The 22,238-nt window shown below is 47.7% G+C and overlaps 8 protein-coding genes across 8 annotated transcripts; 4 read left to right on the top strand and 4 right to left on the bottom strand.

Annotated features, from left to right (window-relative positions):
- Window positions 1–360: 360 nt before the first annotated feature.
- Window positions 361–5,223, bottom strand: I303_100077 (uncharacterized protein; the record flags this gene model as incomplete). Its single annotated transcript, XM_018403454.1, has 3 exons — window positions 361–2,453; window positions 2,509–3,205; window positions 3,352–5,223. The coding sequence occupies 3 exons, from the start codon at window positions 5,221–5,223 to the stop codon at window positions 361–363; spliced, it is 4,662 nt and encodes a 1,553-aa protein (XP_018266108.1).
- Window positions 5,224–9,144: 3,921 nt separating this feature from the next.
- Window positions 9,145–10,338, bottom strand: I303_100076 (uncharacterized protein; the record flags this gene model as incomplete). The annotated part of the gene is made up of 1 exon (XM_018403453.1): window positions 9,145–10,338. One exon carries the CDS (start codon window positions 10,336–10,338, stop codon window positions 9,145–9,147), a length of 1,194 nt encoding a protein of 397 aa, XP_018266107.1.
- Window positions 10,339–11,193: 855 nt separating this feature from the next.
- I303_100075 (uncharacterized protein) lies at window positions 11,194–12,330 on the top strand (the record flags this gene model as incomplete). Its single annotated transcript, XM_018403452.1, has 1 exon — window positions 11,194–12,330. The coding sequence occupies one exon, from the start codon at window positions 11,194–11,196 to the stop codon at window positions 12,328–12,330; it is 1,137 nt and encodes a 378-aa protein (XP_018266106.1).
- Window positions 12,331–13,253: 923 nt separating this feature from the next.
- Window positions 13,254–14,411, top strand: I303_100074 (uncharacterized protein; the record flags this gene model as incomplete). Its single annotated transcript, XM_018403451.1, has 1 exon — window positions 13,254–14,411. One exon carries the CDS (start codon window positions 13,254–13,256, stop codon window positions 14,409–14,411), a length of 1,158 nt encoding a protein of 385 aa, XP_018266105.1.
- Window positions 14,412–14,656: 245 nt separating this feature from the next.
- Window positions 14,657–16,135, bottom strand: I303_100073 (uncharacterized protein; the record flags this gene model as incomplete). Its single annotated transcript, XM_018403450.1, has 2 exons — window positions 14,657–14,809; window positions 14,900–16,135. The coding sequence occupies 2 exons, from the start codon at window positions 16,133–16,135 to the stop codon at window positions 14,657–14,659; spliced, it is 1,389 nt and encodes a 462-aa protein (XP_018266104.1).
- A 926-nt stretch (window positions 16,136–17,061) lies between these two features.
- Window positions 17,062–18,324, top strand: I303_100072 (uncharacterized protein; the record flags this gene model as incomplete). The annotated part of the gene is made up of 2 exons (XM_018403449.1): window positions 17,062–18,009; window positions 18,145–18,324. 2 exons carry the CDS (start codon window positions 17,062–17,064, stop codon window positions 18,322–18,324), a joined length of 1,128 nt encoding a protein of 375 aa, XP_018266103.1.
- Window positions 18,325–18,598: 274 nt separating this feature from the next.
- I303_100071 (uncharacterized protein) lies at window positions 18,599–19,590 on the bottom strand (the record flags this gene model as incomplete). The annotated part of the gene is made up of 4 exons (XM_018403448.1): window positions 18,599–18,999; window positions 19,122–19,263; window positions 19,343–19,440; window positions 19,521–19,590. 4 exons carry the CDS (start codon window positions 19,588–19,590, stop codon window positions 18,599–18,601), a joined length of 711 nt encoding a protein of 236 aa, XP_018266102.1.
- A 1,190-nt stretch (window positions 19,591–20,780) lies between these two features.
- On the top strand, window positions 20,781–22,089 carry I303_100070 (uncharacterized protein; the record flags this gene model as incomplete). Its single annotated transcript, XM_018403447.1, has 4 exons — window positions 20,781–21,000; window positions 21,070–21,186; window positions 21,278–21,417; window positions 21,571–22,089. 4 exons carry the CDS (start codon window positions 20,781–20,783, stop codon window positions 22,087–22,089), a joined length of 996 nt encoding a protein of 331 aa, XP_018266101.1.
- Window positions 22,090–22,238: the final 149 nt, after the last annotated feature.

Raw genomic sequence — 22,238 nt, 5'->3', positions numbered from 1 at the left:
GTAGCATCATACAAGTAAAATACATCCGGTCTTATAATATGGCATGAATAAATGGCAATACAATTAATGGTGATGATATGATATGTTTACTGACACTGATGTTGATATTGATATTGATAACAAAGATACGAGTATGAAAAATGATGCCTACACTTATACTGATACTGATACTGGGATCCATGGTTATGCGCGTGTGTTAAATTTCATATGGGCGCGATGCGCATCGAGTGAATGGATCAACTCGACTCAAAAAGTCCTTCTTTGCGAGCTGAAATTTGTAACCTCCTATCCCCGTCTCCAGTTTCATCCAAAAAAAAAGCTGGAGGCCCTCATCCCGCCTCACCCATCTTTCTGCATTCTTCACATCGGCGTAAATCCTTTCAAGCCAAACAACCTGAGACTCTTCTTTCTTTTAGGCGTATTCGGCACCGAGCTCCATCCACCTCTTATTCCCTGACCGTTCCCACTCCCATCGTGATCTCGCGAAGATCCTTCGTACTCATACCCATATTTCTGCTCATCGCCATATCGACTTTGTTCAGTCTCGGTCGTACTGACCATCGAACGGTTTCGTGATAAATACCCTTGATTGCGATTTCCGGGAGGGATATGACTTTCCTCAGAACCTTCTCCTGAACCTAACGCCGAAGCCGAAGCTGAGGCTGATCCACTACCGCTATTGCTATTGCTATTACTGTTCGAACCCGACGACTCCATCTTAGAACTCGGATGAGCATATGATCCTCCGAAATCCGTAAAAGACGTAATACTATTCCCCCTTCTCAGGGGTAAGAAAGACATGGATCTTCGTAGAGTACCTAACGCTCCAAGAGGTTTATCAAGATCTACTCTACTCGTACTCGCACTTCCGCTCGTCTCTGGGCGGTTGATCGATGTCGAGCTGGTAGAGGACAGAGGGATGTTATTACCTATAGAATCGAGCGGTGAACCGTGTGGAGGCGGTATGAAGTATTCCGGCATTGTCATTCCGGTATTCGTTGTTTCAGTAGGATCCGTATCGCGATAAAGGTGTTTCCTAGGCGATTCATCCGATTTGGATTTCTGAACCGGAGGAGGGGGAGGCACCTGGGCAGATACGGATGTCTGCCTCGGTGGAATCGTTACATGTGCAGGTACAGATACAGGTACGGGCGGAATCTCATGAGTGGGAGATAATATCGGTGAGACTGGTGTAGATCTTGCTCTGAAGCCATACGGAAGGGGCATAGATGATAATTTGAGGTTAGGTCGAGATTTCGATTTTCGAACTTGCTGTAGATAAATACCTTCAGGTTGATACGATTTGCTTCTCGGTGCAATATACGGTAATCTCTGACTCTGGGTTTGACTCTGACTCTGGCTTTTGCCTTGGTTATGTTTCGATCCGATCATGATGGTCTCGTCCTCTGGAGTATTACCTGAGCCTGATCCGGAGCCAGATGCTCTGAAGCTTGAAACGGACCTTCGAGGCGTAATCATAGACCCTAAAGAATCGTACGAGTTATTTCGCGACTGTTGATGCGGCCTGTTGTATCGCCCACCGCCAAAGTCGGACATCGCAGTCGCGGTGGCGGTAGCACTAGCAGTATCGTTCTCCTCGTTCTCCTCATCGGAATTTTCCGCCGTGCCCCCTGCACCTCTACTTGACGAGATCGATCCAGTTCTTCTACGGATAGCGCTAGGTGCAGTTCGATGTCGCGCATGACCGCCATAGGACCGGGAAGGCCGAAGTTCAATGACCGAACCCTTCACCTCCCCTGTGATGGCGATATCTATACTCTCGTTCCGTCCTCGATGATCCAAGAATGACTTCCTGCGACGTAACATCGTAGACGAATCCTTTGATGACAAGGCATCTAGATCACTTGATCGGGTACGAGCTCGAATCTTGCCACTGCGGGGAGAATGTGGTAAGTCAGGTAAGAACAGGGTACGTTGTTGAAGCTGAGCTTGGAACCGAGTGGTCGAGAGGCTGTCGGAAAACAGGTCTCCTAAACCTCGTTCCACAAGTATACGCTGATTATTCGACGCTCTTCTAAGGAGGATCGTACCGTTTGAACTGGATTTCCGTTCTGGTGTGAGCCCAAAGGTTGTTTTTATGGGTGACAGTAACGGGGTTGAGGGTTTCGAAGAGTTGACGGCAATGGTGACCGGTTGATCCGTCGTCGAAGCAAAATCGTCCAATTCGGACGGAGCTCCGATGAGAGTATGGCGTTTGAGTGCAGTGGGAGAAGCAGTCAAGGCATCAAAGTCACCCGAGAAGGCTGTTGACGATCGTCTAGCTCTTACAGGGAAAGGCGAAACACTAGCTGGCAGCTCAAATGGAGGGATGATGCTCTCGTCTCGAGCCTGACAGATCGCAGAGGCCCAGACTTCCTTCTCGGTATCGCATGAAGCTGCCAGATCGAAATTATGATCTCTCAAAGTGAGTCGAATGGAGTGAGGTAAGAATCCTGTATGGCAGCAGTCAGCAAGAGCAGCAAACCGATTTAGGTAGACCTGGCTTACCTTCGGTGATATCGATCAACTCAAATACCTCAAGCGGTAAAAAGTGCTTGGCCTCGTAGGACTTGCCTTTCTTGACTTTGGCCAATATCAGGTAGCCCCTATAGAGAAAGGCAGCGAGATACTTGACTTTGACGGGAGGCGCAAGCGGTGCAAGGACGGGGTGATGGTGCAAGACGTCCAAGGATCCAATAAGCCGACAAGTTCCCAATGACCTGATGAAAGATGGCGCAAGGTTGGAATGCGGTTCCAGTCTTTCGAGTACTGTAGCCGATTTGACTTCTGCATCTTTGAGCCGTCTGGCTTCGTCAGCTTCTTCGGCTACTCCTCGCATAGCTCCCAATGCTCTTTCCAAATCGACTTCCACATCATACCCTTCTTCAGAGTACTCAGATTCAGATTCGGGAGCCTTTTGACCAGCGGCATCAAGCAGTTGACTCAGTAAAAGAGGATATCGACATATTCGCTGGATAGGAGTAATCAGGTAATCCTTGAAATGAAGTCTGGACCGACTGTGGGTTTTGTGTGCTCCTGTTTCATCGAGAAGGTCTCTTAGAGTGATGGAAGGCTGAGCGGCTCCGATTATTTGACACCGTTTTTCGAATCCTTCGTAGTCGACCCTTTCGGATATGTGCTTGACCAGCGTTGTGGCAATGATCGATTCAGCGCAGAAATCTTTGTATAGACTGAATTGGCTTATCTGCTTGGCATTATTCAGTGAGCGGATGCGAGCATGCACGAGGAAGTAGGGTTGAGGGAGCAAAGGGAACTTTCGAGGGGTTACCGGGGAATTGGCAGTGGTGTGGGAAAAGAAATGTAAGAAATAGGGTAGATTGTTAGACTCACGTCATCGACAAACAATGTCGCGAGGCTTTTAGAGATCCTATCAATCTTTCCAGCGTCGCCGCATTCAACCTCCTTCGCGCTGTCATAGTTCAAGCCTTCCCCTTTCAGGATATCTACGATTTTATCCACGAATGTAGCATGAAATACCAGGAGCTCCTCGGTATTCCTGGCTATCATCTTCGCACTACGCTCGGTGACACTGGGCAGAGCCGCCAATTGAGGTAGATAGACGTGACACAATGTTCTTAGGTCTTCCGTGTATGCGACTTCGGTCTCGGCGAGCTCGAGAATGATCATAATCCTCTTCTCAAGTCTCCTCTTCAGTTTAGCTTGTCTGGCTTCCCATTCTAAAGATCTCTGGAGCCTTACAGCAGACAGAGTCATCTCTTTGCCTTCACCATCTATTTCTACCCCTTCCTTTCCGCTCTTCGCACTGCGAGACAAAGATGTCGTAGCCGAGGACAATGGGTGTTCCTGCGAAGAATTCGATGGCGAGAAGGCCGCGGCGGAATTGGAGGTCGTAGCCGTCGAGGTGTCTGTATTTGTCAAAGAAGCTGATAAAGCAGATTGGTCAAGATCGTCAACAACGATAGCTTGAGCTGAGGCCGTGATTTCTGGATTCGCTTTGGACTTGATCTCAACGAAGATTGGCTCTTCGGGATCCAAGGAGCTTCGTCGAGGCGGCGGATCGTGCGGCATTACCATGTCCTCAGGTATGACTATATCCACGCTTCCCTCTGGTAAAGTCCTCGAGATATTCGTCAAGCCAAGCAAAATTGGCGGTTCCATGCCACTTAGACTCGACCGCCTGGGCGCTATGACCGGGATGATTTCCCCTGACCCTTCTTGCTCGATTATGGAGGGGTTGATCGGACGTGCAGTCGTAGCAGTGGAGACTGATTGTAGGGTGTAATCAGAACGGGCGGGTTGCTGGTACGAAAACGGTAAAGGAGGTGAGTCGAACTTTTGGGCCACCTCCTCTGGCATATTTTTCCACGTATTAGTCGATCCTGGCGGTTCGTATTCCACTTGAATCGCAGCCGATGCTGTAGACGCTCTCCGCCTCCTAAATCCACCCAGTGTTTTTGGTCGAGGGACGGAAGCCAGTCGGAGGGTCTTACTTGAAGACTGCGACCGCTTCTCATCCTCCACCGCTGAAGTAGATGCCGATTTGCGATGACGAGTTGATACAGCTGTATTCGAACTGCTTGAAACCGTATTTGCTCGTTTTCGTGTATGTCTGCTTTTGGGCGGCGAGCGCGGGGGATGATCTGTGCCATGATGGTGGGAGTGATGGGGTTGGTGCAAATAGTGAGGTTGCGGATATCGAGATGAAGATGGGGTACTTAGTGGGAATCGCCATTCATCCGCAGAGCTCTCTTCCGCTTCTTCACCTCTCCGCCTCCTGCTTAAAGAAGCATTGCTAAGGTTGAAGCCCGATTTTAGCGGTAGGTGAAATGCCTTGGCCTTCCCTTTACTATTCGACGTCGTCCCGGTATCTGGATAAGCCGAAAAGAGCGGTTCATCAGGCGTGCTATCGGGAATATTTATAGGTGAGGGGCGAGGTCGTTCCGAAGGTGTATTGGTGCCAGAGGAAGCAGAGTAATAACGGCGTGAGCTGCCTGAGGCGGGGAAGTAGGATCCGGGAATCGGGTAAGTGGACGATACGGAAGACCGACGACTGGATCCTGCGAAATCACTCGGAGACGGGAGAGCATGTCGATTCGAGGAGCCAGAGCCCGACGGCCCAGCGGCGACGTCCTCGTTGGGTGGTGATTCGCGAAGAGACGGGGTTGGGGCGACGGATTGCGGTATGGGCTCTAAAGTCGGTATAGCCAAGGTTGAGGGATGCACCACTAGCAAGGAGTCCATCTTGAGCTACGTCCCTCGATCTTATTTTCACTTCCGTCTCCTTGAATCGTCCACTTCACACAAAGTTCTGAATTATCGATGATTGACGAGAAGCATATGACGTTGAGGTACGGATATGGGTGATGGCACAATCACGATGTAGTTTCGAAGTATATGGCCGAGGATCCGCAATTTTGAGGTCGAGGGAGCAGGACAAAGGGGATCATACGATGAAAGGAGTGCAGGTGTCGGAGTGGGAAGAAGAAAGAAGTTAGGTTGCGAAGGGAACGTGATGAAAGGAAGTGCGATTTCGGTGTGACCGGCATGAGGTAAAGGGGGTCGAAGGCAGCATGGTGTCAGTATCACTCAAACTCCTTCGCAATGATCGGCGTTGTGAGATAGACAGAGACTCACGAAGATGGACAATGAAGCAATACCGTGCAAAAGGTATCGTTTAGGGTGGCAAGCGAGAGACTTCGGACTATCCGATGGAAGTAGGAGTAGGCTGATTATGTTTCAAGATATATTATCTATCGGGAGTCGTGTCATATAAGCAATGACCGACTATCGGATGGACGAGGACAAGGATGAAACACTGATGTCCCTTCTGATGATCATGACGACAATGGTGGTGATGTTGTTTTGGTGTTTCGGAAAAGCGCTTACCGGGTCATATCATCTCTTCTCAGCTTCGATTCGAGCAGGAATATAATAATATAATCCACTTGCAAGGTATGGCAAGGATATGCTATGTTGCTGCTTAGCGTGTATCGGTTCAGAAGCGATTCAAGATTAAGCAGCTAAGATACGATAGAAACTAAGTTAGCTGATCTGATAAATTTCCGATCCGAGGCAAACAGTCGACGATTGCCTTGCTGACACAAGGAGCGACGAGAATATGTAGAATGACAAGGAGATGAAGAAAGCAGAACGAACAACAGACAGGGTTCAAGGTTCAAAAGGTTGAAAGATACTCACCTTTTCGTTGATCCTCTGCCAGCTGATTCGCACGGGCGGGTCAAATATGTGTGGTATGACGATTGCGCACGTTCCCTTTCCCTTTCCTCTTCCCTCGACTGCTTCTTCTTTCGCGTATATCGTCTGCTATGACAAGGAAGACTGAAGGACGAATGCTTGAGTACCGGCCTTTGTCAATTTCGGTGTTCGATGATGATGGAGTTTCGTTTGTTTGTGTATTTGTTTATCTGTTTTGTTCGTTCGTTCAACCGAGACAAAAAGGTGAAATGATAGATTTCTGAGACACGGTTGTGTCATTCAACGATATCTACACGGATCGGCCGTTTTCCAAATAAACAAGATTTGCTCCTGTCCTGGAGGGAGAAGCTATCGATGCGAACAGGAAGTATTCTGACAAGACTAGTTCGGATGGCGGGATTTAAACTACTGTGTAACCAAAGATGGTGTATTCGTACAACAGTGCTGCGATCAAGACTGTCGATATCTCAATCCGATTAAGGATCGATGGGGAGATGCCTGGTTGTATACACTGACAATGATATTGCTGTGGCTCGTATCGAAGAATAAGAACAAGAAAACGCAAATAGCATCTCTAGACTACCGCATCATGCTTTCACTTTCACTCTCACTCTATTGCTTACCATTACCAATCCCGCATCGTATCATCTAACTAATTCAACCAAAGGTAAAAAGTACCTGAAAGGGTATGATACTTCGCATGCAGCATCTGATCACGGCATGCCGTCTACTTGCATAAATATGTACTACGGGGTAAATAGAGAAGGCTGGGAAAAAGTAGTGTAGTATGGGAAACATGTCCGATTACAGCTAGTAAAAGTGACGGAATGACTTGGTATTTCTTACGTGAATCTTTCCCCTTTTATTCTCCGATGAAATTGGGCTAAAAATGGTATGACAAAGTTTAATTTCGGTTTTTCTCTCTGTGCTCTGTGCACGTCTGTGCTTCTATCGTCTTATTAGTATGGAAGGAAGCCTCCTCACTCTTGCTAACGTCTGGTGCCCCTAAGCGGAAGCGGTCACAATTGGTCACAAACGGTCACACACACGCCCAAACTCATCGATTCTCTAGCAGTTTTCCGTTGCCATTCACATAAATACACAACTCTCATCAAGCTGCCAACCTGTCACTTGAACCTGATCTACTTGGCCGGAGTCCGCACATGTATACCACTACCACGACTTTCGCTACCGACGAAGAATCTCGCGATTGTCGTACTGACGATACTTCACGTTATAAGCTGAAAACGTATGCCCAAATGCCGCGAAGCGCGAGTCGAGCTGAAATGTGTTTTGTTGTGGGCCCATGACAAAATGATCACATGTTACCTAATTCACCCAGTAAGTCGGGGTAGTCTAATGAGGCCAAACTATCATGACTGCTACGTTGGCACATAGCGGAGGATCCTCCCATATGCATAATCCATAGCGAGAATGAGGCGACTTCTGCGGGCTGTGCATCGCACACTTCCTCAAGTCGACCTAACAAGCGGCGAGCACAGGGCAGTGAGCAGAGAAAGCTCGATCTGTGAATGGGAACCATCCCATCGAACACCGAAAACATGCCAAGGCTTGACATTCCATTCAGGGTCCTTCTAAAGAAGTATGACGTCTATTCAGTTCTTTCCTTTTTAGCGTAGTTGGTTGTCCTCCGATGCCCTTGGTGTACTCCTGCCCAAAACCTAAGCTGGGGTACACCTGCTGTTCGATAACAGGACTACGGAATACCGGCAGTACCTTTACGGTAGTGACGTTCTCTTACGCTATACAGCACAAGGGAGATATTCGGACCGACTTGCTCATGTGGGGAAGCCGACCTCGGCAAAAAGTCATACTGACCTCCTGCACAAGCATCATGTCACCAACTTTGAGCGTGCCAAATGTCAAACGTCAAACGTCAAACGTCAAACGTCAAATGTCAGATAGGGTGAGGCAGACTTTAGTCCTTAATTTCAGACGATCCTTTCGATGCTTGGGGTGGCGAAGTCGAACAAACATCCGTCCCGCTGTGCTGTTGTCATGGATCCAAAATTTCAGTTCAAGGAACAGAAGCGGGTGCCTCGTTGGTGCTTGATTTGATCTGTTGACATCATCTTAGTAAGACGACTCTTTGCAACCAAAAAATCAGAACCTCGTGATAGCCTTTTAAAAATCATTCGCCACCAAGAACTTTCGATTGATCGTCATTCGAATTCACATCCCGCGACGATAGGCGATGCACGAAGTACGTGATCATTCCCTGCTGACGTTGTGAAGAATCCAGGGGAGAAGGCTTAGGGAGAAATCACAAGGCAAGTTTAGGTTAGGTTAAGCTTTTTTCATCATTAATTGTACACTGCCTCAATCTAACAACATAAAAGGACCGTTTTATCACTCGTACGATAGTCGAATGCAATCACAGCGGGCTCTTTTCTTTTCTTCTCTGAGAAAGCGAGATATTTAGTATCCAGTATCACATGATTCCAGCATCGGGGAAGCATTACGGGAATTAACTACATAGTTCTGTAAGAGATTTAGACTTAATTCTATTCGTTTCATTCTACGCAACGCAGCATGCTCAAATATCCGAACGCCTGATTGCGATCGAAGCGGCCATAAGCAATCTACTCGTATACTGTATTTGCTCATGCAGTCTTCATAACTGATTCCCGCTGTGATGCGGTCAATCCACGTGAGAGGGAGTGATGATGTAAGACTTCCCATATCATGTGCCTCCCTCCTCATGAAATGTCGTGAGTAGAGCTCTGAAAAGGTTTGACTGCTTCAAAAATAACGACATTACGACGTCTCGTTCTTGTGACGATGGGATCTGTATACCGAGATACAGTATGTTTCGGGAGGGCTTTGACTGATGACGTGTTCTGCAATCTTCACACGGTTTATCTTGCTTCGTTGAGTTGAGACAGATAGCAGGAATAAGCATACTTATTCATGTCGACTAATCGACTACCTCTCGAGCATAGGCTTGAAATAAGCATCTATCTTAGTCTGGCTCGGATCCTCCTTCTCCACCTCATCCCCATCCTCGTCCTGGACCACTGCTCCTTCGCAGACATCCTTCGCCGGGTATCGGCCACACGGACAAATCCAATCTTCTGAATTATCCTTGTTCTTCCAAACTATATTATCCAATACCGTATCCCACATCGACTCATAATCATCTAAAACCTCTTCTTCCGCTATCATCTTTATCGCTTCTTCCTTATCCATACTATCCGGCAAGATAAACGTGATATCATCGCCTATCATCGGCCCTTCGAAATGCAAGTCATTCTCCAACAACTCATCCATCGCAGACAACACCGCTCCCCAGACTTTACCAAGGACATCTCTGGTTTGCTGATTGCTTTCGTTGGTCATATCAATTATCACTTTCGGTCGATATTCCGCCCAAGGGGTTTTATATGCCACTATCTTGGATATCATCTTGCCTAAATTGTTGTCCGTGATATGCACTTTGATCGTCTCTAATTCAACCGTTGTCTGATCCAGGTTCCTCACTAGTTCAGGTATGAACGAGTCCAATACACTTCCGTCTTGCTCGCCATATTCGTTGAGAATGACCTCTGTCATCGGCCAATCCAGGCACAGCGTCTTCATGGAGCACGATGCGATGATATGCACTAAGACGTCTAAGCCTAAACTTCCAGTATAACTTGCTGGATCTCTCGACGCGTCTAAAGCCTTCTCGATGAAGCCTTCTCCAAGGTTGATATGTTGTAGCTTCGGGAAAATCAGATCCATCTTGTACAACATCCATAGCCTCAACACCTTGTCTACCTCTTCACCGTTCACGAGATCAGAAATTGATAAGCTCTCGATATGCTTGGATGCCTTAATGACTATTTCGCTGTAAACGGGTAACCTGCCTTTTTTCGCTGGATCCTCTTTTAGCTGTACGAGGTTCCTGACTAACTTGTGCAGTCCATCTCCCTGGACTGCCACTGAATGGTATACGATCGGTATCGTTTCCTGGTATAGCTTCTTGTTGAGCTGTAAGACCGATTGGGGATGATCGGTTCGAAGATAATGGAATATGAGGTCTTGCACAGGTCGTAATTTGTCAAGTGAGACGATGTCAAATGACGGAGGCTGGGCCAGAGCAGTGGCACAACTGTGACTTGATTGATCACGTCGCATGGTGTCCGACCTTAGTGAAGCGAAGAAAAGGTTATTGAAGAGGAAGGGCAGACAAGTAGGGTACGGGAGTGATGCGAAAAGACGTATAAGGTGATCGTGCGGCTTATGCGGGTGGACCGCGCAGATCTCGGAGCCCCCTTACCTCCACATCATTTTCAGGGGAAACACTTTGAGCTTTCAAGGCAGCATGAAGGATGAAGCTAAGCTTCGTCACGATGAAACAGGTCATCTATGGGTATCGCATCTCTTGGTATCATCGGGACATGGTCGGGACCAGTCAATTGCACAGTAGCATGTCGGCTTGCTTTACACACGATGACCATTGTCATTTCCTGGTTTGGTGAATTGCTATGAGTTTGATGGTAGAGCCGAATCAGGTGAGACATCCAAAGGATGGCCCGTGGGCACATGGTGGGTTGATGGTAGTTGACGTGTATAATACCTTGATCGAGCTCGGTCATACCTCGATCAGAATGTATCGAAAGATCTGACTTCCACTTTCTTCATCATACTGTTTTTGCTTTTCTTTTTCTACGGATCATCCAGCCGCAATCAGGCCTTCCTTCCATCATCGTCCGAGAAGATCGCGATCATCGCCCAGTCCCCCTTCACTGTCCCGGATCCACGCACAACGAGGCAACCATAGAATCTCATGAGCTGACGAGAGGTGGGTTTTGGAGCTGACGACAGATCAGATTGAGAAGAGTATATCCCCATGCTTTCCTCGAGCATCACAGTATGAGCTGACCTTGATGCAGTGCAGTTACCCGTGTAGTGCCCACCTAGACATACGAGCCCCGCCTTTCGCAACATAGCAAGCCCCTTGACAGCGCTGTCCGATTATCGCCCGTCATCATGTTATCCATCGCCCAAATGAAGCGGTCAAAGTCCCACCTCAAAGCCAAAGCGGCAGCGAAGCAAGTCGAAAAGGTACTGGAGAATTTTCACCGACTTCACCCGGTACACTATCAAATCCTCAATATTCTCGAGCGAGAAGTCCCTCTGACACTCATGCGTACTTCCTACGCACTCTACGACGACGTGGTTCCCCGACTCTTCGAAAAAATCAATATCGGTGATACACAAAGGTGCCGAAATATCATTCGCGGAGTCGACGTCGACTGCATTCCTGACCCAGACGTTCAGGAGGAGAAGGATGAAGATGAAGAAGACAACCAGGATCTTCCAATTCTGGGCTTGAAGAATCATACCCTTGCTCATACTAAGTATCTCAGACTCAGTGACCTAGAGGGGACGATCCACTTGATCGCAAATACCCAACATTGCCAAGACCAACCAATGTGTACGTGCTATAAGGGCGAATTACTGGTTCCACCCATTTTCCCTGCGGTCACTCATATCAGCCTGAACCACTTTGTCGTTACCGGAGTGCTCATGTGGCTAACAGCGGAGGCTGAATATCAACAATGGGATTCCGATCATCGCATCGATGAAATCTTCATATGCCTAGCCAAACACACATCTGATCACCTCAATACAATATGCCTTCATTGGCCTGAAGAATGGGATTATGAATATTGGAATCGATCCCTCGAGGTAGACTCGGTGAATGACCATGATGAGTTTTGGTCAATCAAGACTGGCCTCAATTCTTGCTTGCAGCATATCAAGACCGCTCTTCCAAATAAACTCGTCATCATACATCTCGATATCAGAGAGTTGGTCAGTTTCGACATTCTAGACAACATGGTCACGTTGGATCTGACACTGGTCTTAGATAGCCCCGCAAAATGGGCCAACCTTAGAGTCATTAGAACTTTGTGGGAACATTTCCACATAATCACGGCTAGACACGAAGTGGATCATTTGCCCTTCAAATACTCTTTACCGCTCTCAAGAGGTCGCCGAAGCTCCGTTGAAGATTTCGGCCGGAATGTCAAGCCTGCGTTCAGGGCTAGATTCGAACGTTTCAGGAAGCATATAGTATTCGCTGATCACCAGTGTGAATGCTATAGAGAAGATAGTGATTAAGGCCAGGCGTCCGCATCTGTAATTAAACAGATTTTCAGGCAGAGTATATAGATCTACAATCTGGGCATATCAGCCAGCATGTATCATGTCATGTCAAAAGCCACTTCAATGTCGATCAGCATGTGCATGATTGTCTTTTCTCTTTCCATTCGCTTCTGTTGCACAACACCACGATAAGGAGGTGATACGGAAGCCGTTTAGCTCGTGCGGCCAATGCGGGTGGACCATGCAGATTCTAGAACCCCCTTACCTCGCTACTCTTCTTCTGCACCAGATTGGTTTCCCACGACGAGGCTGCATAGAAGGAGTCTGGCTGGATCGACTTACAGCAACGATGCTTACATACGCCAATAGAGATCTTGAGCGGGGTGGCGGTATAAGGCGGACTTGTTAACTGCCTTCTGAAGTATTCCTCGTCGTAAACAGTTCTTCGCGTTTTCCGGCAGCGTGGCTCAGTGCCACCAAAATGAGCCAAGCACCCAAAGGATGTTTGAAAATCCACGATAAATTGACAGCAGTTGACGTGCACATTGATGTCCTCCCACGTACCAGGTATCTCTTCGTATAATCTGATTCTTACTTGTTCTTCCTCATTCATCATTTCGTGTTATTCGGCTCGTCCGTATTCCATCTACAGTTTCTGTCTCGAGCTCACCCACAGAGCTGGACATCCCTACATTCTCTTCAACTGCAAGTCCGGCCAACGGCTGCTGAATCGGAAAGACCAGTCGCCCAAAGGTAGTAGTGAGCTGACGAGATATCGAGTTGGAGTAAGTTACTGTACTTCCTTACAGAAAAACCGAACTATCCGCTAAAGTCGAAGTCCACTGATCTTTCATATAGAAACTTCTCGGCACGTGATAGAACGCTGCTTGTTCACTGCTGCCAAAAGCAAACGCCGCGTTCAACACATTTCCGCTGATATGCCGTCCAATGCAAGAACGAAGAAGGCTGCCAAGACCAAAGCAAAGTCCAAATCCAAGTCTAAAGCGAAGAAAGCTGATGACTTTACGATCAACTTTCACAAACTTCACCCGGTACACTACCAAATCCTGGATATACTCAAGCAAGAAATCCCGACCAAACTCATGCGCACTTGCCACGCACTATACGACGAGATCATGCCCACGCTATACGAGAGAGTAGACATCGGTAACAGAGAGAAGTTCGATGATATAACGCAGGGAGTGGATATTGAGGACGATCCCGACGCCGAGACAGAGGACAGCGGGGACGAGGACGATAATGGCAGGAGACACAAGAACCGACTCCCAATCCCTGGATTGAAAAACAAGGCTCTTGCGCAGGTAAAACTCCTCGAGCTTAGCGATACAGAAGGCGCCTTTCAATTCATCATGGAAACCCTATACTGCGAACACCGGAGTGGGTGCGGTTGCGACGATAGTCTCATCGTCATCGCACCCATCTTTCCGTCAGTCAATCATATCAGCTTTACCTCGGACGTCGTTTACGAGCTGCTGCGAACGAATGCAGCGGAGGCCGACGATCCTGCGATCTGGGACTATCTCCATCGCATCAACGAAGTTTTTGAATGTTTAGCAGTGCACACATCTGACCCGCTGAACACAATATGCCTTCATTGGTCCGAGTCCTGGGATCATGAAGATTGGAATCAATGGCTAGATGAAGACGATTCTGAATACGATGAGGACTGGTCAATCAAAGAAGGCACGAGTGGTTGCTTGCGCAAAATTGCCGCACTTTTTCCCGATACTCGTGTCAACCTTCATGTTGATATCAGCGATTTAGTCCATTTCGAGATCGCGGACAGCTTGGTTACGATAAGCTTGAATTTTCTTCTAGATAATGAGGAAAGATGGAACAAGTTTAGGGTCATCAAGACATTATGGAATCATTTCAAGGAAGTCACAGAAGGATACAATCTGAATGTCATGCGTTTCACATACACCTTATATCCTTCCGAACGATACCAAAAATCCATGGATGATCTCTACAAGAAAGTCAAGACCTCGAACAAGGCTAGATTCGAAAGCTTCAGGACGAAAGTAGTATTCAATAACGAAAAATGCGCATGTTACGCCGGCCGAGACGAGGAGTAGCTGCTGGAGAACTGTGTGTCAAAAGCCGATTGTAGGGGGGACGACAGGAACCTCTTTTGTAAAAGCGTGGCAGCCAGCATGTATCATGTCATGTCATAAGCCATTTCCACAGCCGATCAACGAGTGCGTGACTATCCTTTCGCCTTTAATCTGCACCTATTGAGATAGCCACTCAAGGATTCTGGGATTCAACTCGATCGAAGCGAAACTATATGTACCAAGAAATACTCAATGAATGATCCGGATCAAAACCAATCTGCCTCATAATCCGAGCCTCCCGCATGACCCTCCCAATGTCCCATATCCGATTCCGGATCGTACCCAAATCCAAGGTCGTGTTCATCGTCAGACTCGTCGCTGGGCATGAAGGTATCTTCCATCTCAGTGTCCTGCTGCGGCTGTGGACTCAGTCAGCTGCTGTATTTGACTGCGCGGCCAGTCCGTCAGAAGATCGGAGGTTTGAACTTGAATGATACGGCGGTACTCACAAATCTGAATCGTCGGGTCCAAGTTGGCCTCTCCCACTCACGCCAGTTCTGCTTCGCCACCACATGCAGGGGATTCTCTCTACATTCGCACAGGTATCCTCTTCCAGCTTTTCCGGGCTGATCTTGGCAGTCATCATTGAAGATCCAAGCTCCCTTGAAATTGTCGAACGCTTGATTGAGGCTCTTCGTTACGATATCATGAGGATATCTTCTCAATTCATGCAAGTCCCGCTCCAACTTGCCCAGATCTTTCACGAGTTTGTCTTTCTTCGTATCCTCCAGAGAAAACTTGATGAGCTGGTTCGAGAAGAAAGTGCTTTTGTAGGCCTTCCAAATTTCATGCAAGACATATCGGAATGGCGCATTCGGGTAATCTTCATACGGCTTCTCCATCTGATAAGTGATATTAACCATCTTCATGCCCTCTCCCAATCCTAGATTATCCAAATCTAATTTGCAGAGCTCATCGAAATTGTCCGAAGGCGTATGAATTATAATTCTCTCCAATAAAGGCAGTTTCGTTACTAGTCCTTTGATCAAGCCTGATCCGATTCTAGATACATGTTGACGATTCGCCGTATCGTGTTTCCAATCTCCCCAATTGATGCAGATACGTTTCACCCCGCCAAAATACTTCGCGATACAATTCAAGAGGTCCTTATTGGGTATAGGTTCAATTTCACGCTCTAAATCATCGTGGATATTGGCTTTTACAGGCTGTCGATGTCCCATAGCCTGCATCACGATCCCCTTGAAGACCCCTCTCGCCAATTCCAAGTGCTCCACACCGGCGAAAGGCGAGACTCCCTTTGAGGGGGTCTTGATTCTACCGAATTTCTTGCATTCCGCCAAGAAGATATTGGCCGCGTGAGATCCCTCGATACCCAATGACTTGATGCTCTGCACCGCATGGAGCTTGCCTTGGTTTCTGAGGAACCGGGCGTTTTTGAGATCGCACATGCCATAGAAGAACTGCTCGACGCTTTTGTCGTTCACGATGACTCGCTCGTATAATGACGGTGTGATTTCTGCGTAGAAGCCGGTAGATATCCTGGCGAGAGAGACGGGATCGACATGTCTGAAATGCTTGATGATCAAAGGGTGGACGGGTCGTAGAACGTCAAGGCTCGAGATGTTGACTGCGGGAGGTGAGTAATCATGCTGAACAGGCTCAGGTTTTGTTGTATCGACGTCAACGTCCTTACCCGAATTAGAGGTAGTATCAATATGGGCCATCTTGGTTATTTTAAGAAGAAACGTTAAAACTGACTGATTTCATATTAGAATACCTAATCAGAATGCACAAACAAGTCCACCTTGTAACTTCCTATTCAGGTCAGTGGTGCATATCTGCGTTCCACGTCCGCGACCCCCACTTGCTCTCAGTCCCATAACACTTCAATTAGAAAACCACAGACCTTCAACGATCCCTGAAATCAACGGAGAACAATGCTTATTGTCCTTGTTTCATCAGCTGTCGACGTCCACCTTTAGGGACCAGTACATCACAGTCGTAGCTTAGATCATCGTCGATCGGACAACGGCAAGAGCGGTTAGAGATGTTACACGCCAATCATCGTTGCAAAAAATTCACCAACGTACATAGTACTGTACCGTGTTCGCGACGCGTCCAGGAAAGAGTCATGTTCTCATTTTCTATGTGACGTGTAAACGATGTCTACTGACTTTATCTCTTCATCATCTTCACAAACTGCCAACCAATCATCGAAGCAGTCTCTTGACCTCCTGGACGATAGCTTTCATACCTTGTACATCATATTCCTCAGATCTTTTCTAAAACCCGAAATGGTCGGCATCAATATACCGCCTTTCCCACCGGTGGTAGGCAGCAAGAACGGCAGCGATAACACATCATATGCTCCCCCTTCTTTCCCAATCGATAATCTTGATCGTCTGTAACTTGTCCATTATTTTATCTTACACCATCTGAAAAGAGTCGATCCGATCGCCCTCCTTCGCGTGTCACAAGCGCACTATGACTCCATCATCCCTTCGCTGTACCAACGAGTATCACTACATGACAATAACGTCGACAAATTCTTTTTTGGTATGTGCGACACCTCTAGCTCGAGGTTCATGCGAGGGCAAAGCAAGCTACACGCTTTGCGACGAGTCAAGGTCTTGGAAATCAATGATGCGAAATGTGCAATCACGGTGATAGAGCAATGCAAAAAGTTCGGGCGGTTGAAAGTCGACCGAACGATAAAGGGAGAAACACCCTTTGGAAAGATCGAACATCTAGAATTGGGTTGGCGGATAATGGATACATGAAACACATCGTGGATACCACCTATGAATACTCGCCAGGTCCTTATGATGAAGATGACGAAGACTTCCCATCAGATCCCATCCCCTCCGGACCTTTCTTGGGCTGCATCACCAAATACCTCTCCACTACTACCACTACGAGTCTCTGTATACACTGGGGATACTGGGAGGAGCGCTCCAGATACACGGACGAGCTCGCCAGACTCTCATCGGGCCTGATCAGGAATATACTTAGAAAGTCACCGAACCTGAAGGACGTGTACATCCATATCGACTCAAAAGATATCGATGAGTTCGGTCCGCTGGACCTGAAGCTGAAAGAGACCGAGAAGATCAACGTGATTTATCAGACCGAAAAGCCGGATATAGATTTCGGGGAGAACGATCCCTACGGATTCGGTGTGGCAGCCACCAAATTGAAATGGAGATTACAGGCGATCTGGGATCTGTATAGGCGCACGTATATGCGTTTCAGCAGACCCAATCAGACTATCAACTTCATGATGGAGAAAATCGGACAGGCGAGGATCCAGAATGACCTAAAGAAAGTGAGGAAGACTCTTAAAGAGGGCAGAGACGCCCGACGGTTTCCTTGGCTGCTCAGGGAGTTTGAGGAATTCAAACAATGTTGGATCTATCCTACAGAGAACGAGCAGGTACCAACGGAGAGCCATACTTCGCATCTGCGCGCCAATGACGGTTCGGGGGCATCGGCAATACCGGTACATCTGTGTAGGTGCGAAGAGATCATGTTCCACAGAATGGCAACGAGTGAGTGGGATCAATGGAAGAAACCTAGATGGGCCGAGCCCAAATACCGAGTAAGTCTCCAAACATCCAGCTGGCGACTGTTCAACGCCTATGGTCGATTGCCAATGAGACCGATTCCAATCTCGATTACACTGCGGTACTGAGCGTAATCAGCCAAGCTGATCATCGTATGCCTTTGGACTTAGGACGGAAGCTTTAGTCCGGATCCAATGAAGGCTCGCGGATACAGACGTCCAAAATACGGTTGTCGATGCGGTAAATGCTACGATTCGGATTCAGAGTGTGAATCAGTCTTGGAAGGCTGGGATCCTGCCGCCGAAAATGTGACAGGCGATCCAGCTGATATCTTCAAACTAGATTGGTGAGCCTGCTGTTGTTGAGGAAAATCGTGAAGCAGACGTCCGCCGCCAAAAAAAGTGGAAGCAGCGCGGCGGGATAGGATTATATGTTTCACAAAGTGAGGAATACATAGTATAGTAAGGCTACATGACATCCGTGTATATATCTAATCTTCCACTCTGACTGCTGCGATCTCGTACCTTTATCGAACCACTACATTAACTGATTAATACTAATTGAGGTGAGTATCCTGATCGTCCGTGTGATTACTTCCGTATTTCACAACGTTGGCGTCTAAGTTTAATATCTGTTTCTCTGCCAGAAATGTCTCTTCGGAGCAACGTAACCTCCAGTTTGACCCATCATCGGTCCCTGATTACCGATATATCCTCCACTGGCATACCCAGTCTCCCTGTCCCTGTTTCTGGAGTTTCGTCGGTTCGTACAGGTCTCGAAACACACTACGAAGGTCGAGAAGAAGAGGATGATAGTCGCTGCGAGGGTTAACCAGATGGCATTGTCGAAGCTTGCTGAGGCAGTGGTGTTGTCGTTGATCTCGTGGCGGATGATACCGAACATGACGAAGTCGATGACCATAGCTGCGAGTGATACGAGGAATGCCAAGAAGGCGATGAGGGCGGCGAAGATGAAACCTAGTCTGTCGGAGAAGAGGGCGATGATGAATGAAATGAATGTGAGGCCTGATTCGATTGCACTTGTCAGCACGCTGGTAATGCTGATACATCGCAGCTAGTGCGACCACCCTCATGACATAACATGCCAAAGGGGGATATTGAATTTCGAGAACAGATTAAACACTCACCAGTAGCGATGGGATGGAGGATCAAGGCTTTGGTAACGTGTTCCAGCTTATCGTTGACATAGGTGAAACTGCTAACTTCCCCTGAGACAGAGGCGATATCGTACCCCAGTTGACGGGATGAACAGCCGTGATTGCCATTGCCCTACCAGTCAAGTCAGAATCGTAGATAAGTCAGTTCCTGGTTTCGCTGTTGATGGCTGATAAGGAGAATTTCTGCTCACATTGACATTGGTGCAATAACCGAATACACCAAAGGCGAGTTTCTGGCTTCCATTTCGGATATCGAGGAAGGATATCTGTCGGAAGACCGGTGCTGAGACTGCGAGATTGACACTGGTATGTCAGCCTTTCTCGACCATATGTGAATGTCAGTCAAAGTGGGGATTCACGATCACTCACGGGTGGATACTAGCAGCAAAGCGAACGCTGCGAAGAGGAAGAAGGAGCCGCACTTGATTCCAGCCGCCATGATGGTCTATCTGGGGGGGTCGGACGGATGGTGTCAATGAGGGGTTGTGGTGAGTTTATGAGCCGGATTCGAGGTAAGTTATGGGATTATATAGGGTTGGCAAAATGATCTATTGCGGAGGAAATGAAATCAAGTCAGTCAGCTTGTACTTCTGCATCATATAATTCATTTCAAACTCCGCTCCTCCAACCTCCGACTTGAAGGGATGTGGACTTACGATTCTTCTCCAAATAGGTAATGCACAATACTTAACGCTATCAAATGAAATGGATATAGATGTTTTAGAGGATGATCTCCCAATGCATGGCTTATATATATATAATTGTATGGTCTTCAGCAGCCCCACCGACTTCTTGGCCACCCAAATTTCTGCTTTCTGCTTTCAGCTTCAACTCAACACCGCATCATCATTCCCCGTAGTTCTCGCAATTGACCACCGTCAGAAAAAGTTCAGTCACGCTACGGTATGCGGTGCAAAGCAATACGTCATACGTCATAGCCATCCTTTGTTCCGATGTTGCTCAGGCACTGAATTTGCTTTTTTCGGTAAGTTATCTACGAGCACGCGCCTGGTTATTCCCGAATGGGATTTTCATCAATTTCGCAAGTATCAGAGGCAGGTGATCAGTCCAATTGTCTATCAAGATGGTGTGAGGGGCTGACTTTGTAGTATGTGCGTATGGATGAAGACGTCATGCCCATCTACACAGGTCATGAAGCATTGTCGGGTTTTGGGAAACCAATCCCATTTGAGACCCCCGCGCAGACGCATCAACGACCATCTCGGTTACGGCTTGGCGGTCGACAATTCCGCAGCTTTATCCAGATATTCCGTCAGGCTGTACGACTACGGACTTGACGGGTCTCATATATTCGACTTCGCTTGCCCTCTCATCGATCTGAGTGAGGGTATCGCAGAGCTATGCACCGCCGAGCGAGTGCCTTACCATGTATGGAGAGACGGTGTGGTGTGCTTGGCATTTCGAGCTTAGCCAGGTAGCCCATTTACGCCCGATAAAGCTGAAGAACGGCGATGTCCGAAGATGCCTGATGTTTTGAAATTTCAGACAACTGCCGAGGTTCTACGGTGTATTGTGAAGATGTCAAGGTACTTCGGCGAACATAAGTCTGCTCCCAAAATATCTAGACATAGAAGACATCAATTCCCCAGACACAGATTAAAACAAAGGATGCCGCTCTACAAGCTGACGGAAAGGCGTATGCAAAAGCGAGCAAGGGAAGACGAAGATGGGATAACGGAGATCAAAGCTAAGATGAGGGAGATGGGCGAGAATGTAGATGGGAGTGAGAGTGAAGGATGGAGCGAGAGTGAGAGTGACACCGAGGATGATGAAAACGACGACGACGATCACGAGGATGATGAGGAAGAGGAGGAGGATGAGAACGAAGGTGAGTCAGGTCCTCAAGTTGGCTGTACGAAAGGGATTTATGAGCCTCGCTGACCATTTCCAACCGCAGATATAGAAATTGATGTCGAGGGGCTCGAATCTGGCTCCGAAGAAGACAACGACGGCCCAGTCGATGATGATGATGACGGACAAGAAGAGGAAGACAATGCAAGTTCATCTTCATCCGGTAAGTCATCCAACATGTCAATCTTCCCATTAACATTCACCGATTGGAACGACATTGATTAAATCCTCCTGCTCGCAATGGGATTGCACAGTATTCCCCATCTCCCTCGAATCGGCACTTACTGAACCCATCTACCCCTCCCCGCGTAATCCATCCGAACAACTATGCGTCTTATGTCCCGACAAAGCGTTAAAGAGCGATCAGATGATCCAGGTTCATTTGGGGAGTAAAGTGAGTCTGAGGCTGAGTCTGAGTCGAGTTGGCCTCATACATCGTTTCCCCATACCCCAGACCCCCAAACCCCCAAACTCCCAGACACCCATTCCCCTATTCTCCCGCGTGCCTACTTACATGTATATGCTGACAACCATACTTCTTGGACAGGGACATAAGCGATCTTTGAAACGATACTCAATACGCCTAACTACGAACCCGCCGGAAGAAGGTACGGATCCCCGGGAAGTGGTGGAAAGTATATTAGAGGCGATGGATGCCGGAGAACAGCCGCAGCAGCAGTCGTCAGAGTCGGAGTCGAAGTCGAAGTCGGAGTCGAAGTCCCAAGTCCCGCAGCAGCAGCAGGGTATTCACAACGGGAACGGGAACGCGAGTGGAAGTGGCAATGGAATTGAGAGAAAGCGTAAAAGGAGGAACGAGAAAGAAAGGAAAATCGCCAAAGCCGAGAAACTCTTATCGGCGCAGAAAGTCACGACGACAGCAGCAACAGTCGAAAACACCGGTGCTGGTGCTGGTGCTGGTGGTCTAACGGAAAGGAGTAAAGAAGAAGGAACGACAGAGGGAGAAGTGCCGAAGCTGAACAGAAAAGCAAGGAGGTTATTGGGTTTGCAAAATGGAGAAATCGAGAAGAAATTGCCTGAAAGCAAGAAGATATCCAAGAAAGCTTGACCTGGTTGTTTTCTCAGAACAATGAACTCACAGTTCCCATAGTCTGCCGAAATGAAAGAGTATCGCGGCATTTTACACCCCGCTTCAACCATTGTCTGTTGTACTTCACATGTAAACGTGTATACGCTGCACTTTGTCCACATGTTGTT

The sequence above is a fragment of the Kwoniella dejecticola genome, chromosome 1, assembly GCF_000512565.2.
Source record: "Kwoniella dejecticola CBS 10117 chromosome 1, complete sequence".
Classification (NCBI taxonomy): Eukaryota; Fungi; Basidiomycota; class Tremellomycetes; order Tremellales; family Cryptococcaceae; genus Kwoniella; species Kwoniella dejecticola.
The sequence above is the reverse complement of the archived record's forward strand: the minus strand, read 5'-3'. Positions and strand labels throughout refer to the sequence as shown.